The following is a 17,754-nucleotide window of genomic DNA, read 5'->3' as shown; positions in this document are numbered from 1 at the left end:
TCCCTCTCTTCATGCCATATCTTATCATGGGTTAGCCTGAGTATTATTCTGTATAGAACCCTTCCTGTTAATATAACAGACTCTGTCACAAGCATTTCACTTCTTGAGATGATTTGAACACATTGCCTTGGGGAAGGAAAACCCCTATGCTTTTGCTCTGTAGGTGATGGGCCCTCGACGCAACCTCTGCCTCATATTAAGTTATCCGTTTCAATTAAGTTTCATGGCAGAAAAATGACTTTCACTGGTGTTTTTCAGTGAAGCTGTCAGTTGAAACGTCTGTTTGGTTATGGGCCACCGATAGATGGCTTTACAGGACCTGAACAAACCTTGAGAAAAAGGAGAAAAGGTCTCAGAGCTACTTAACTTTGGAAATGACTGTTGGAGTTGGTAAAGAAAAAGTATAGTATTGAGATATGTTCATAATACAGACTTTACACAGAGAAGTGTGCGAGATGGTTTTGATATAGGAAGCTTTATGCAGGTGCTGCAAGGGCCTATATTTACTTGAATATACACTTTGTTTCAAAGGTGCTCATTGGAATTAGATCTTAGGGCTCAAACCCACAAACCCATTTCAGTATTTTTTCAGTTGCATGTAAACATACAGTAACTACTTTCTTATAGTCAAATGTTTTTACATATTGATTTGGGTAGTAACAGGTGGATTCTGCTGACAGACAGATGCTTCCAGTTAGATGTCACAGTAGTTGTGTAAACAAAGATTGAATCAGCCTCTAATATCATTGACTGAATCCAAAGTGGCAACCTATTCCCTATATCGTGCACTACTTTTGACCATGGCCCATAGAGCTCTGGTCAAAAGTAGTGCACTACGTAGGGAGTAGGGTGCCATTTGGGGGACGCAACCTCTGCCTCATATTAACTTATCTGTTAATAACACAACATGACATCTGAATGGGGAAATACTTGAATGTATCAACCAATTCCTTACGGGAAGAAGTCATAAATAGTTTTATGGGGACAAATTGAAGTCATCTTCAGTAGCTGACGATATACAGTCTGTCAGTGTAATTCACGACCGTACGTGTTGATATATGACAACTGAATAAGGCTACTTATGTATCGGCCGGTTCATTTCTGGCAGACGTCGCAAACTGCACTGTAGGGTTATAAACAGTATCTGATTCAGTAGGCCTACAGACAAGGATAGTGGTGAAATAAGGTGCGGTTTAAACTTTAAAAGACTGTGAATTCTTAGTTTAGTTAAAGGATTTCTCCACTTTAGATGAAGCGCCTGATAGGGTCAGAAGTCTGCGGGACATATGGAGTCAATATCCAGTCTTTTTTTAATCCTTTTTTTCTGTCGTTACTATTAAGCTTAGTGATTTATTAGTAATGATAACTCTGGCAAGGAGACGAACGTTACATCATGTCATATTGCGAGCAGGGGATCTTCCAGACGTTTATAGAACGGAATAATTGATGACTTCTGGTAATGAGATAGAAGATTAAAGTTAGTATTTATCATGGGTATTACTCAGAGAGATGGATGTTTGAAGAGTCCTGGTAGTATACCTCAACCTCATTCCAGGAGAAATGAACGTGCTTGTCTTAGTCATGTTTCTCCTATTTCACCATGATTCTTCAAAGTCATGTGGGAATAATTTGCGGTAAATAAATTCATTTCTCTCAAGTCTCTTTATAACAATCTATCGTATACCTTACATCCCTTTCCTGAGGGAAAGTTTGATCAAATGAAGACACTTATATACAGTATGCAACTTAGGTTTCAAGTCTACAGTTTTTACTCTCACAGGCACTAGTACTGTACATTGAAAATGCCTTTCTCGCTTGCTCTTTCCCAACAATGCAGTAGTACTATAAAAAATACATTAAAAAGTCAAGGAGAACAAAAACACACAAGAAATAGTAATAAGAAGAACACGAGGAAGTGAGTAAGATATATATACAGGGTTAGTTCCAGGGTCAGTAGCTATATACAGGGTCAGTTCCAGGGTCAGTAGCTATATACAGGGTCAGTTCCAGGGTCAGTAGCTATATACAGGGTCAGTTCCAAGGTCAGTAGCTATATACAGGGTCAGTTCCAGGGTCAGTAGCTATATACAGGGTCAGTTCCAGGGTCAGTCGCTATATACAGGGTCAGTTCCAGGGTCAGTAGCTATATACAGGGTCAGTTCCAGGGTCAGTAGCTATATACAGGGTCAGTTCCAGGGTCAGTAGCTATATACAGGGTCAGTTCCAGGGTCAGTAGCTATATACAGGGTCAGTTCCAGGGTCAGTCGCTATATACAGGGTCAGTTCCAGGGTCAGTAGCTATATACAGGGTCAGTTCCAGGGTCAGTAGCTATATACAGGGTCAGTTCCAGGGTCAGTAGCTATATACAGGGTCAGTTCCAGGGTCAGTAGCTATATACAGGGTCAGTTCCAGGGTCAGTAGCTATATACAGGGTCAGTTCCAGGGTCAGTAGCTATATACAGGGTCAGTTCCAGGGTCAGTAGCTATATACAGGGTCAGTTCCAGGGTCAGTAGCTATATACAGGGTCAGTTCCAGGGTCAGTCGCTATATACAGGGTCAGTTCCAGGGTCAGTAGCTATATACAGGGTCAGTTCCAGGGTCAGTCGCTATATACAGGGTCAGTTCCAGGGTCAGTCGCTATATACAGGGTCAGTTCCAGGGTCAGTCGCTATATACAGGGTCAGTTCCAGGGTCAGTAGCTATATACAGGGTCGTTCCAGGGTCAGTCGCTATATACAGGGTCAGTTCCAGGGTCAGTAGCTATATACAGGGTCAGTTCCAGGGTCAGTAGCTATATACAGGGTCAGTTCCAGGGTCAGTCGCTATATACAGGGTCAGTTCCAGGGTCAGTAGCTATATACAGGGTCAGTTCCAGGGTCAGTAGCTATATACATGGTCAGTTCCAGGGTCAGTAGCTATATACAGGGTCAGTTCCAGGGTCAGTAGCTATATACAGGGTCAGTTCCAGGGTCAGTAGCTATATACAGGGTCAGTTCCAAGGTCAGTAGCTATATACAGGGTCAGTTCCAAGGTCAGTAGCTATATACAGGGTCAGTTCCAGGGTCAGTAGCTATATACAGGGTCAGTTCCAGGGTCAGTAGCTATATACAGGGTCAGTTCCAGGGTCAGTAGCTATATACAGGGTCAGTTCCAGGGTCAGTAGCTATATACAGGGTCATTTCTAGGATCAGTAGCTATATACAGGGTCAGTTACAGGGTCAGTAGCTATATACAGGGTCAGTTCTAGGATCAGTAGCTATATACAGGGTCAGTTCCAAGGTCAGTAGCTATATACAGGGTCAGTTCCAGGGTCAGTCGCTATATACAGGGTCAGTTCCAGGGTCAGTAGCTATATACAGGGTCAGTTCTAGGATCAGTAGCTATATACAGGGTCAGTTCCAAGGTCAGTAGCTATATACAGGGTCAGTTCCAGGGTCAGTAGCTATATACAGGGTCAGTTCCAGGGTCAGTAGCTATATACAGGGTCAATTCCAGGGTCAGTAGCTATATACAGGGTCAGTTCCAGGGTCAGTAGCTATATACAGGGTCAGTTCCAGGGTCAGTAGCTATATACAGGGTCAGTTCCAGGGTCAGTAGCTATATACAGGGTCAGTTCCAGGGTCAGTCGCTATATACAGGGTCAGTTCCAGGGTCAGTCGCTATATACAGGGTCAGTTCCAGGGTCAGTAGCTATATACAGGGTCAGTTCCAGGGTCAGTCGCTATATACAGGGTCAGTTCCAGGGTCAGTCGCTATATACAGGGTCAGTTCCAGGGTCAGTCGCTATATACAGGGTCAGTTCCAGGGTCAGTAGCTATATACAGGGTCGTTCCAGGGTCAGTCGCTATATACAGGGTCAGTTCCAGGGTCAGTAGCTATATACAGGGTCAGTTCCAGGGTCAGTAGCTATATACAGGGTCAGTTCCAGGGTCAGTCGCTATATACAGGGTCAGTTCCAGGGTCAGTAGCTATATACAGGGTCAGTTCCAGGGTCAGTCGCTATATACATGGTCAGTTCCAGGGTCAGTAGCTATATACAGGGTCAGTTCCAGGGTCAGTCGCTATATACAGGGTCAGTTCCAGGGTCAGTAGCTATATACAGGGTCAGTTCCAAGGTCAGTAGCTATATACAGGGTCAGTTCCAAGGTCAGTAGCTATATACAGGGTCAGTTCCAGGGTCAGTAGCTATATACAGGGTCAGTTCCAGGGTCAGTAGCTATATACAGGGTCAGTTCCAGGGTCAGTAGCTATATACAGGGTCAGTTCCAGGGTCAGTAGCTATATACAGGGTCATTTCTAGGATCAGTAGCTATATACAGGGTCAGTTACAGGGTCAGTAGCTATATACAGGGTCAGTTCTAGGATCAGTAGCTATATACAGGGTCAGTTCCAAGGTCAGTAGCTATATACAGGGTCAGTTCCAGGGTCAGTCGCTATATACAGGGTCAGTTCCAGGGTCAGTAGCTATATACAGGGTCAGTTCTAGGATCAGTAGCTATATACAGGGTCAGTTCCAAGGTCAGTAGCTATATACAGGGTCAGTTCCAGGGTCAGTAGCTATATACAGGGTCAGTTCCAGGGTCAGTAGCTATATACAGGGTCAGTTCCAGGGTCAGTAGCTATATACAGGGTCAGTTCCAGGGTCAGTAGCTATATACAGGGTCAGTTCCAGGGTCAGTAGCTATATACAGGGTCAGTTCCAGGGTCAGTAGCTATATACAGGGTCAGTTCCAGGGTCAGTAGCTATATACAGGGTCAGTTCCAGGGTCAGTAGCTATATACAGGGTCAGTTCCAGGGTCAGTAGCTATATACAGGGTCAGTTCCAGGGTCAGTCGCTATATACAGGGTCAGTTCCAGGGTCAGTAGCTATATACAGGGTCAGTTCCAGGGTCAGTAGCTATATACAGGGTCAGTTCCAGGGTCAGTAGCTATATACAGGGTCAATTCCAGGGTCAGTAGCTATATACAGGGTCAGTTCCAGGGTCAGTAGCTATATACAGGGTCAGTTCCAGGGTCAGTAGCTATATACAGGGTCAGTTCCAGGGTCAGTAGCTATATACAGGGTCAGTTCCAGGGTCAGTAGCTATATACAGGGTCAGTTCCAGGGTCAGTCGCTATATACAGGGTCAGTTCCAGGGTCAGTAGCTATATACAGGGTCAGTTCCAGGGTCAGTCGCTATATACAGGGTCAGTTCCAGGGTCAGTAGCTATATACAGGGTCGTTCCAGGGTCAGTCGCTATATACAGGGTCAGTTCCAGGGTCAGTAGCTATATACAGGGTCAGTTCCAGGGTCAGTAGCTATATACAGGGTCAGTTCCAGGGTCAGTCGCTATATACAGGGTCAGTTCCAGGGTCAGTAGCTATATACAGGGTCAGTTCCAGGGTCAGTAGCTATATACATGGTCAGTTCCAGGGTCAGTAGCTATATACAGGGTCAGTTCCAGGGTCAGTAGCTATATACAGGGTCAGTTCCAGGGTCAGTAGCTATATACAGGGTCAGTTCCAAGGTCAGTAGCTATATACAGGGTCAGTTCCAAGGTCAGTAGCTATATACAGGGTCAGTTCCAGGGTCAGTAGCTATATACAGGGTCAGTTCCAGGGTCAGTAGCTATATACAGGGTCAGTTCCAGGGTCAGTAGCTATATACAGGGTCAGTTCCAGGGTCAGTAGCTATATACAGGGTCATTTCTAGGATCAGTAGCTATATACAGGGTCAGTTACAGGGTCAGTAGCTATATACAGGGTCAGTTCTAGGATCAGTAGCTATATACAGGGTCAGTTCCAAGGTCAGTAGCTATATACAGGGTCAGTTCCAGGGTCAGTCGCTATATACAGGGTCAGTTCCAGGGTCAGTAGCTATATACAGGGTCAGTTCTAGGATCAGTAGCTATATACAGGGTCAGTTCCAAGGTCAGTAGCTATATACAGGGTCAGTTCCAGGGTCAGTAGCTATATACAGGGTCAGTTCCAGGGTCAGTAGCTATATACAGGGTCAGTTCCAGGGTCAGTAGCTATATACAGGGTCAGTTCCAGGGTCAGTAGCTATATACAGGGTCAGTTCCAGGGTCAGTAGCTATATACAGGGTCAGTTCCAGGGTCAGTAGCTATATACAGGGTCAGTTCCAGGGTCAGTAGCTATATACAGGGTCAGTTCCAGGGTCAGTAGCTATATACAGGGTCAGTTCCAGGGTCAGTAGCTATATACATGGTCAGTTCCAGGGTCAGTAGCTATATACAGGGTCAGTTCCAGGGTCAGTAGCTATATACAGGGTCAGTTCCAGGGTCAGTAGCTATATACAGGGTCAGTTCCAAGGTCAGTAGCTATATACAGGGTCAGTTCCAAGGTCAGTAGCTATATACAGGGTCAGTTCCAGGGTCAGTAGCTATATACAGGGTCAGTTCCAGGGTCAGTAGCTATATACAGGGTCAGTTCCAGGGTCAGTAGCTATATACAGGGTCAGTTCCAGGGTCAGTAGCTATATACAGGGTCATTTCTAGGATCAGTAGCTATATACAGGGTCAGTTACAGGGTCAGTAGCTATATACAGGGTCAGTTCTAGGATCAGTAGCTATATACAGGGTCAGTTCCAAGGTCAGTAGCTATATACAGGGTCAGTTCCAGGGTCAGTCGCTATATACAGGGTCAGTTCCAGGGTCAGTAGCTATATACAGGGTCAGTTCTAGGATCAGTAGCTATATACAGGGTCAGTTCCAAGGTCAGTAGCTATATACAGGGTCAGTTCCAGGGTCAGTAGCTATATACAGGGTCAGTTCCAGGGTCAGTAGCTATATACAGGGTCAGTTCCAGGGTCAGTAGCTATATACAGGGTCAGTTCCAGGGTCAGTAGCTATATACAGGGTCAGTTCCAGGGTCAGTAGCTATATACAGGGTCAGTTCCAGGGTCAGTAGCTATATACAGGGTCAGTTCCAGGGTCAGTAGCTATATACAGGGTCAGTTCCAGGGTCAGTAGCTATATACAGGGTCAGTTCCAGGGTCAGTGCCAATACTATATTTACAATGTGCCGGGATGATGGAGTGAGAGGGGTAGATATGGGGTTAAGGTGACTAGGCTTCAGGATATGAGGCGGCAGGGTAGCCTAGCGGTTAGAGGGGTGGACTAGTAACCGGAAGGTTACAAGTTCAAACCCCTGAGCTGACAAGGTACAAATCTGTCATTCTGCCCCTGAACAGGCAGTTAACCCACTGTTCCTAGGCCGTCATTGTAAATAAGAATTTGTTCTTAACTGACTTGCCTAGTTAAAAAAAAAATATATATATATGATGAACAGAGTAGCAGCAGCAGATACACTGAGTGTACAAAACATGAAGAACACCTTCCTAATATTGAGTTGCACTCCCTTTTGCCCTCAGAACAGCCTCAATTCGTCAGGCCTGGGACTACAAGGTGTGGAAAGCATTCCACAGTGATGCTGGCCAATGTTGCCTCCAATGCTTCCCACAGTTGTTTCAAGTTGGCTGGATGTCCTTTGGGTGGAGGACCATTCTTGATACACACAGGAAACTGCATGAAAAATCCAGCAGCGTTGCAGTCTGGCACCTACCATACTTCGTTCAAAGGAACTTTAATCTTTTGTCTTGCCCATTCTCTCTTTGAATGGCACACATACACAATCCATGTCTCAATTGTCTCTCAAGGCTTAAAAATCCTTCTTTAACCTGTCTCCTCCCCTTTGTATACATTGATTGAAGTGGATTTAACAAGTGACATCAGTGTATTTCATGGAAAGAGCAGGTGCTCTTAATAATTTTTACATTTGTGTGTGTGTGTGTATTGGAGTGTGTTGGAGTGTCAGTGTGAGTGAGTGAGTGTGTGTGTAGAATGTGCATAGAGAATAAAATACAATGCTCAACTCAGATAATCCGTGTGGACATTTTGTTAGCAGTCTTATGACTTGGGGATAGAAGCTGTTCAGGAGCCTGTTGGTGTCAGACTTCATGGTCCAGTACTGCTTGCCGTGCGGAGTCTTTAACAATTTTCCAGGTCTTCCTTTCACACTGCCTGGTATAGAGGTCCTGGATGGCAGGGAGCTCGGCCCCTGTGATGTACTGGGCTGTTGGCACCACCCCCATGTAGCGCCATGCGATCGAGTGCAGTTGCTATACCAAGCAGTGATGCAGCCAGTCAAGATGCTCTCTGTGGGGCAGCTGTAGAACGTTTTGAGGATTTGAGGGCCCATGATAAATCTTTTCAACCTCCTTCACAACTGTTTGCATGTGTGTGGACCATTTCAGGTCCCTAGTGATTTGTACACTGAGGATCTTGAAGCGTTCGACTGACCCACTCCCCTCCATTTGTTATTGATGAAGAGGCATACCCCTCCCCCTCTCGATTTCCCTAAATCCAATGTCCTGTCTGCTCGGTGAATGGAGAATTCATTGAGTTGGATAGTCATGAGGGGGATCTTGTTCGCAAATCCGCGATTGGAGATCATCTATCTTGTTATCAAGAGACTGTACATTGACCAATAGAATGGAGGGAAGAGGTGGCCGGTTTTCCCTTCATCTTAGTCTCGCCAGGGTTCCCCCTCTTCTCCCTCTTTTTCGCCTGCGTTTCCTATTCGGTAGCCCAAACATTTTGTTGGAATTACACAAAAAGCCTAGACCGGTGAGTCGAAGTCGAATTTGAAGCCGGAATTGAGGTTAGTAACTGGCGATTTGATGTTCAACAGTTCTTGTCTATCATAGGAGATGATAGCAGATAAGCACCAAAATAATCACAAAATGGCAAAGTTGGGTCAGGGCTTGCAAGACGGTCCAGTACGGCGCCATTTTAACAGGTGCTTTTAATAAGGCTGGCGGTCTGCTCTGTGGCTAAGTACTCCTCTCCTTTGGGGTTATTTTGGGTTACACTCCTTCATTAGTCTTCTGATGAATGTCTTGGTAGGGGAGTAGAGGAGTGATGATCCTCTTGTTGTGGGGACCCCACTGGGCTGCGCCGGGCATTCATTATCATTATCCCTGTAATGAAGCAGCCCTGTCTGAGGAGCGTGGCCCTGACGGCAGACCCAACCACAGACAGCCGCAGGGTCAAAGATCAGCCCCGGGGCCTCTGATGTGCTTATTGAAATGGCTGCCTGATGTACATCTACTGTACATCAGAGATGGGGCTTAAGGGTCGGGGGCCTAGCTTAGCGAAGTTAGTATTTAGGAACATTTGAGGGCTATATTAAAGGGGCAATCTGGGATTCAAACAACAACAAACCTATATGTCATTAATTTATAAGTAAAATAAAATGTATGCAACAATCGCGGAGTGCCCCTTTAATGCCAAAAGAGAAGCGAGGAGACAGACTTTGTTTAGATGGATGAAGAAAAAATCTCACTCAAACAAGTGTGCTTGTAAGTGAGTGAGGGAGGGATCAATAAGTGTTGAGTGAGAGAATTAGCATTATATTTAGCCTTGTGTACCACGCTTCTAGGCTGTCCTAGGCTGGTGAACAAGAACACCATTATATCTTATTAAGACGTTGATCAATTGTTTGTGTTTTTTTTACTGGTGTCTCTGTGGCCTTCAACAAGTTAAAGTCTATTGAATCTGACTTTATAATACAGTGTGTCTGTGTAGCATATATTTGTACAGTATGTCTTTGTATGGACTATGTGTCGTTTATGTATTATTTCATATTTAGGCTATACATGTATATATCATTGCATAGCGCTACCCACTTTTACATCCAAACCCAGTCACCCGGTGGTAACTCATTCAAATCTAAATATTTAAAATAAACCGAGAATATTTAGAATAGAGTCTAAATATTCTCGGTCAGCATCAAACAATGTGTGTTAATGGATTTGAACCTTAATCCAGATTCCCCTGCTGTTCCCCATGGGTAAATAAACTTCTCAGGGATGGTTTCTGATGGCCAACACAATACTTTATTTTTACCCCTAAAGCTCAGTTTATTTTGAGTCTCGGTTTGGAAAAACACTTCACATCTGAGACTCTTCTGTAGCCGTTCTGGAAGAAGGAGAGAAAGAAGGAGAGTAAGAAAGAAAGTAAGAAAATAAAGAGAAGCGTGTTTTCTTTTGCTTTGGTTTGTTTTCCAGTCCTCTTTAAAATGAACTCGAGGTGCAGGACTTGGCGGTTGCACATGTTGTGGTGGGGGAGAGACAGAGACGGAGAGAGAGAGCGAGAGACTGAGAGAGACAGACGGAGAGAATCTCTCTTCTCTTTGTTTTACTCACTCATAAAACAGTAGATCTTAAAGAGAAAAGAAAACAATCCCACCACACTGTATCCCTATTTCACTTTAACCAGATCAAATGGGCTCTCCTCAATGTGGAAACTGGGAAAAGTACTGCCAGTGGACCGTGTATGGTTCAGTTCTGGTTCAAGAGACAATTTGGTCAACACAGAGAGAGTGGTTTATGTTTATGCAGTGGTAGGTACAGTAGATATTACGGGTTAAATTGTATCTGTTCTGAAAAGGCAGTTCTGTACTCAGGACACAGAGTTGATTTGATGACCAGAAGACAGTGTTATGACTAGAGCCTAGAGAGTTACCTGACCAGGTCACATTCTGGTCAGTAAACTCAGGGCCCTACTCAGAAAAGTACACCACTGGTTGTAGTATACCACTGGGTATAGTATACCACTGGTTATAGTATACCACTGGTTGTAGTATTCCACTGGCTGTAGTATACCACTGGTTATAGTATACTACTGGTTATAGTATACCACTGGTTGTAGTATTCCACTGGCTGTAGTATACCACTGGTAATAGTATACTACTGGTTATAGTATACCACTGGCTGTAGTATACCACTGGGTATAGTATACCACTGGTTATAGTATACCACTGGTTGTAGTATTCCACTGGCTGTAGTTTACATTTACATTTAAGTCATTTAGCAGACGCTCTTATCCAGAGCGACTTACAAATTGGTGAATTCACCTTCTGACATCCAGTGGAACAGCCACTTTACAATAGTGCATCTAAATCATTAAGGGGGGGGGGGGGTGAGAAGGATTACTTATCCTATCCTAGGTACACACAAATGCCACAAATGTCTCAAGTTTTGAGGGAGCATGCAGTTGGCATGCTGACTGCAGGAATGTCCACCAGAGCTGTTGCCAGATAATTGAATTATAATTTCTCTACCATAAGCCGCCTCCAATATTGTTTTAGAGAATTTGGCAGTACAACCAACCGGCCTCACATCCACAGGCCACGTGTGCTGTGAACAGAGAGCCTCATGGTGGCAGTGGGGTTACCGTGAGGAGATCCCGAGGCCCATTGTTGTGCCATTAATCTGCCGCCATGCATCATGTTTCACCATGATAAGGTATCTGTGACCAATAGATGCATTGCCTATCTGTATTCTCAGTCAAGTGAAATCAGTAGATTCGATTTCCTTAAATGAACTGTAACTAAGTAAAATCTTTGAAATTGTTGCATGTTGCCTTCATATTTTTGTTCAGTATACATAAACACACACACCTCCTCCTTTCTCAAACCGGTTCTTGGACCAGAGGTGGGGAGTTGGGGGTCAGGGGGGGTTGGAGAAGAGAGGAGAAGAAAACAAACTGCATGGAGCTTGCATCGCTAAGGGCAACGGCCAATGGTTATAGTATACTACTGGTTATAGTATACCACTGGTTGTAGTATTCCACTGGCTGTAGTATACCACTGGTAATAGTATACTACTGGTTATAGTATACCACTGGTTGTAGTATTCCACTGGCTGTAGTATACCACTGGTTATAGTATACTACTGGTTATAGTATACCACTGGTTGTAGTATTCCACTGGCTGTAGTATACCACTGGTAATAGTATACTACTGGTTATAGTATACCACTGGTTGTAGTATTCCACTGGCTGTAGTATACCACTGGTTATAGTATACCACTGGTTATAGTATACCACTGGTTATAGTATACCACTGGTTGTAGTATTCCACTGGCTGTAGTATACCACTGGTTATAGTATACCACTGGTTGTAGTATTTCACTTGTTATAGTATACCACTGGTTGTAGTATACCACTGGTTGTAGTATACCACTGGTTGTAGTATTCCACTGGTTATAGTATACCACTGGTTGTAGTATACCACTGGTTGTAGTATACCACTGGTTGTAGTATTCCACTGGTTATAGTATACCTCTCGTTGTAGTATTCCACTAGTTATAGTATACCACTGGTTGTAGTATTCCACTGGCTGTAGTATACCACTGGTTATAGTATACTACTGGTTATAGTATACCACTGGTTGTAGTATTCCACTGGCTGTAGTATACCACTGGTAATAGTATACTACTGGTTATAGTATACCACTGGTTGTAGTATTCCACTGGCTGTAGTATACCACTGGTTATAGTATACTACTGGTTATAGTATACCACTGGTTGTAGTATTCCACTGGCTGTAGTATACCACTGGTAATAGTATACTACTGGTTATAGTATACCACTGGTTGTAGTATTCCACTGGCTGTAGTATACCACTGGTTATAGTATACCACTGGTTATAGTATACCACTGGTTATAGTATACCACTGGCTGTAGTATACCACTGGTTATAGTATACCACTGGTTGTAGTATTTCACTGGTTATAGTATACCACTGGTTGTAGTATACCACTGGTTGTAGTATACCACTGGTTGTAGTATTCCACTGGTTATAGTATTTCACTGGTTATAGTATACCACTGGTTGTAGTATACCACTGGTTGTAGTATACCACTGGTTGTAGTATTCCACTGGTTACAGTATACCTCTCGTTGTAGTATTCCACTAGTTATAGTATACCACTGGTTGTATTATTCCACTGGTTATAATATACTACTGGTTATAGTGTACCACTGGTTATAGTATACCACTGGTTGTAGTATTCCACTGATTATAGTATACCACTGGTTATAGTATACCACTGGTTGTAGGATTCCACTGGCTGTAGTATACCACTGGTTATAGTATACTACTGGTTATAGTATACCACTGGTTGTAGTATTCCACTGGCTGTAGTATACCACTGGTTATAGTATACCACTGGTTATAGTATACCACTGGTTATAGTATTCCACTTGTTATAGTATACCACTGGTTATAGTATACTACTGGTTATAGTATACCACTGGTAATAGTATACTACTGGTTATAGTATACCACTGGTTGTAGTATTCCACTGGCTGTAGTATACCACTGGTTATAGTATACCACTGGTTATAGTATACCACTGGTTATAGTATTCCACTTGTTATAGAGGAAAGGCAGACATCTTGCTCCCGGACAATACTCCTTCACCCGCTTTGAGGATAACACAGTGCCACCTACGCGGCCCGCTCCCAAGGACTGTGGTCGACGTGAGTAAGACATTTAAGCATGTTAACCCTCGCAAGGCTGCCGGCCCAGACGACATCCCAAGCCATGTCCTCAGAGCATGCGCAGACCATCTGGCTGGAATGTTTACGGACATATTCAATCTCTCCCTACCCCAGTCAGCTGTCGCCACTTGCTTCAAGATGTCCACCATTGTTCCTGTACCCGAGAAAGCAAAGGTAACTGGACTCAATGACTATCGCCCTGTAGCACTCACTTCTGTCATCATGAAGTGCTTTGAGAGACTAGTCATGGATCATATCACCTCTACCTTACCTGACACCTGAGATCCACTTCAATTTGCTTACCGCCCCAATAGATCCACAACCGATGCAATCGCCATCACACTGCACACTGCCCTAACACATCTGGACAAGAGGAATACCTATGTATGAATGCTGTTAATTGACTATAGGTCAGCCTTCAACACCATAGGACCCTCCAAGCTCATCATTAAGCTCGGGACCCTTGGTCTGAACCTCGCCCTGTGCAACAGGGTCCTGGACTTCCTGACGGGCCACCCCCCCCCAGGTGGTGAAGGTGGGAAACAACATCTCCATTTCACTGACTCTCAACACAGGGGCCACACAAGGGTGCGTTCTGAGCCCTCTTCTGTACTCCCTGTTCAACCATGACTGCGTGACCAGGCGCCCCTCCAACTTCATCATCAAGTTCATCATCAAGTGCAGACGACACAACATTAGTAGGCCTGATTACCAACAATGACAAGCAGCCTACAGGGAGGAGGTGAGGACCCTGGTAGAGTGGTTCCAGGAAAATAACCTCTCCCTCAATGTCAACAAAATGAAAGAGATGATCGTGGACTTCAGGAAAAAGCAAAGGATAAGCCTTCTCCACAGTGGAGAAAGTGGAAAGCTTCAAGTTCCTCCGACGTACACATCACTGACAATCTGAAATGGTCCACCCACACAGACAGTGTGGTGAAGAAGCGCAACAGCGCCTCTTCAACCTCAGGAGGCTGAAGAAATTAGTCTTGGCCCCTAAGACCCTCATAAACTTCTACAGATGCACTATTGAGAGCATCCTGTCGGACTGTATCACCACCTGGTACGGCAACTGCACCGCCCGCAACCTCTGGGCTCTCCAGGGGGTGGTGCGGTCTGCACAACGCATCATCGGGAGCACACTGCCTGCCCTCCAGAACACCAACAGCACCCAATGTCACAGGAAGGCCAAAAAGATCATCAAGGACAACAATCACCCGAGACACGGCCTGTTCACCCCGCTATCATCCAGAAGGCGAGGTCAGTACAGGTGCATCAAAGCTGGTACATAGAAACTGAAAAACAACTTCTAAGGCCTTCACACTGTTAAATAGCCATTACTAGCCGGCTACCACCAGGTTACTCAACCCTGCCCCTTAGAGGCTGCTGCCCCATGTACATAGACTTGGAATCACTGGTCACTTTAAAAATGGAACACTAGTCACTTTAATAATGTTTACATCCTGCTTTACTCATCTCATGTGTATACACTGTATTCTATTCTACTGTATTTTAGTCATTGCCATGCCGACATTGCTCTATCTAATATTTATATATTTCTTAATTCCATTCTTTTACTTTTAGATTTGTGTGTATTGTTGTGAATTGTTAGATACTACTGCACTGTTGGAGCTAGGAACACAAGCATTTAGTTAGATACTACTGCACTGTTGGAGCTAGGAACACAAGCATTTAGTTAGATACTACTGCACTGTTGGAGCTAGGAACACAAGCATTTCACTACACCCACAATAACATCTGCTAAATATGTGTACGTGACCAATACAATTTGATTTGATTTGATAGTAGAGGCTACTTTGCAATCTGCACGCTGAGACCGTGGAAGAAGCCATATGTGATGCTCAGTGAAGAGGAAACAGAACTCAATAAACAAAGCGCCAGAGAGCGCCACGCTTGTCATGATGGAGGTTACACTTGGCGCTCTGCTGGCTCCTGCAGGGTTTGATGCGGTAATATAAATTGTCTGGGGCCACAATCCTCCACATTGTCTCTGTCGTTACCCCCACGTCACCCCTCTCCTCTCCTCAGCAGACCCTGTACAGTCAACTCATCATCTCTTTCTCCCTCTCTCCTACCCCCACTCCCTCGCTACCCCACGTCTCTCTCACCCTCCCTATCTCTTTCCCTTCTTACTCAAAATAACGCTGTTGTACTCTCTTTCCCCCCCTCTCTCTCTCTCTGTCTCGCTCTCTCTCTCTTTATCTCTCGCTCTCTCACACTCTCTCTTACCCTCGCTCACTCTCTGGCACTCTCTCTCTTTTACTCTCGCTCTCTCTTTCTCTCTATTTCTCTCTCGTACCCTCTCTCACTCTCTCTCTCTTGCGCTCTCTCTCTCATCCTCTCTCGCTTTCTCTCTCTCGTACCCTCTCTCACTCTCTTTCTCTCTCGCTCTCTCTCACTCTCGTTCTCTCTCTTACATTGCTCGCTCTCTCTCTCTCTCTTGCTCTCTCTCTCTTACCATCTCTCGCTCGCTCTTGTTCTCTCTCTCTTTCTCTCTCGCTCTCTCTATATATCTTTCTTACTCTAACTCCTCTCTCTTTTTCAATTGTTCTCTTTCTTTCTGCCCATCTGTCTTCTATCACTTCTTTCTCTCTCCCTCTATCCCCTTTTCTTCTCTCCTACCCTATATCTCTCCCTCTGTTCTCCAGTCTCCCGTGGTGTCAGTGGGCTTTGCTAGGTTCCATCCTAACCTGGTGGTGGGGGGGACCTACTCTGGCCAGATAGTCCTGTGGGACAACCGCAGCCACCGCAGAACTCCTGTACAGAGAACCCCCCTCTCAGCTGCAGCTCACACGGTAAGTCCACAGTGCAGTCCACCCTATTCCCTTTATAGTGCACTACTTTTACCAACGCACTATGGGCCCTTGTCAAAAGTAGTGCACTATATAGGAAATAAGCTGCCATTTGGGACGCGCTATTAGTGTCCATGTGCACTGAGACACTTTCAACTTTCATCTTCAACGTATATTACTGGTTTAGAGGTGGTCATACACTATATTCACATCCAGAGCTGCAACACACTGAAACCCTGCAATCCCTGAGGACATTAAAAACATATAAGAGGAAGAATAGAAATGTCCTTGTACATCTTATAACCAGGGTTCCCCAACTGGCAGGCCGGGGGCCGAGCAAAAAAATCGAAAACTATATTTTTAATTTTTTGTTTTTTGTTGTTGGACATAAAATACTATAAAAACACCAGGAAATCAGCTCCAAGTGATTTTAATTTTGGAAATCTGTTTCCAAGTATTCCCACGCATAATAGAGAGATGTGATCGTATACAAATGTAATCAAAGTTTGAAATTATTATGTTTAAGTCAAATATTATCTGTTTGGGTTTCTTGCGGTCAATTTGCAGTCTACCAATTATTTGTTACCACGTTCCGGCCCCCTGAACATCCCCTCAAGAAAACGTTGTCCTGCAACTGAGTCTCGTTGATGATCCCTTCTATATGGCTCCCGAGTGGCGCAGCGGTCTAAGGCATTACAGTCCCTGGTTCGAATCCAGGCTGTATCCCATCCGGCCATGATTGGGAGTCCCATAGGGCGGCGCACAATTGGCCCATCATCGTCTGGGTTTGGCCGGTGTAGGCCATCATTGTAAATAAGAATTTGTTCTTAATCGACTTGCCTAGTTAAATAAAGGTTAAATAAATAAAAATATATTCTATCCTGTATCCTGTATGTTATCTACCATAACTACCTTCTTAACCTCAATCTATTCACCCCAACAAACCCATTGAGCCTTAACACATTGTGAATACCACCCAAGGCAGGCAATAACGTTTATTGGTAGTGGTGGGAGGTGGGGGGGGTTATTGTATGTCTAGTCCTTCGCCTCATTGACCCGCTTGCTCTCTGAAAGGGGCCTTTGTGGGCGGGAAAAAAATCTATTTGAGGTCAATAATCAGATAATGGATTCACACAACACATTGTATTTGCACAGCGCTGGATGCCAAAGTTGGAGTAAGTGGCTGTTGCACATTGGCATCTCTTTACTCAATAAGAGCTTTCTGTCATCTCAGTGTTGTAGGAAGACAATATTTTACATCTTTGTGCATATTCAGGTTGTACCTGCTGATAACTTTCATAAGATATTAAATGTGTGTGAAATAATATAAAATATACTGCCTTATTCACATGTAGAGCTATTTAAACAACTACACTATGATTGGAACTGAAGTGATACAATAAGGGAGACATCCAGTGTGTTTTTTCATTGTCATTCCGTTTCTGTTTTTGTACTTCCTGTGTCTGTACTTTGTCTGTCTGTTCTGCCTGCACTTCCCGTGTCTGTACTGTCTGTACTTCATGTGTCTGTACTTCCCGTGTTTTTATTTCCTGTGTATGTCTTTCCTTTGTCTGTCCTTCCTGTGTCTA

The 17,754-nt window shown here is 44.3% G+C and overlaps 1 protein-coding gene across 4 annotated transcripts in view; it reads left to right on the top strand.

The window, feature by feature from the left end:
- The window catches only part of LOC135549647 (cytoplasmic dynein 1 intermediate chain 1-like), a 135,404-nt gene that overhangs the window by 85,181 nt on the left and 32,469 nt on the right, over positions 1-17,754 (top strand). For all 4 annotated transcript variants that reach the window (XM_064979811.1, XM_064979809.1, XM_064979810.1 and 1 more), the window contains one exon: positions 16,022-16,168. In XM_064979811.1, the coding sequence (XP_064835883.1) occupies positions 16,022-16,168 (147 nt within the window). The remainder of the gene's footprint in view (positions 1-16,021; positions 16,169-17,754) is intronic.

This window comes from Oncorhynchus masou, chromosome 12 (genome assembly GCF_036934945.1).
Source record: "Oncorhynchus masou masou isolate Uvic2021 chromosome 12, UVic_Omas_1.1, whole genome shotgun sequence".
Classification (NCBI taxonomy): domain Eukaryota; kingdom Metazoa; phylum Chordata; class Actinopteri; order Salmoniformes; family Salmonidae; genus Oncorhynchus; species Oncorhynchus masou.
Note: the sequence above shows the minus strand (reverse complement) of the source record. Positions and strands in the feature narration are given on the sequence as shown.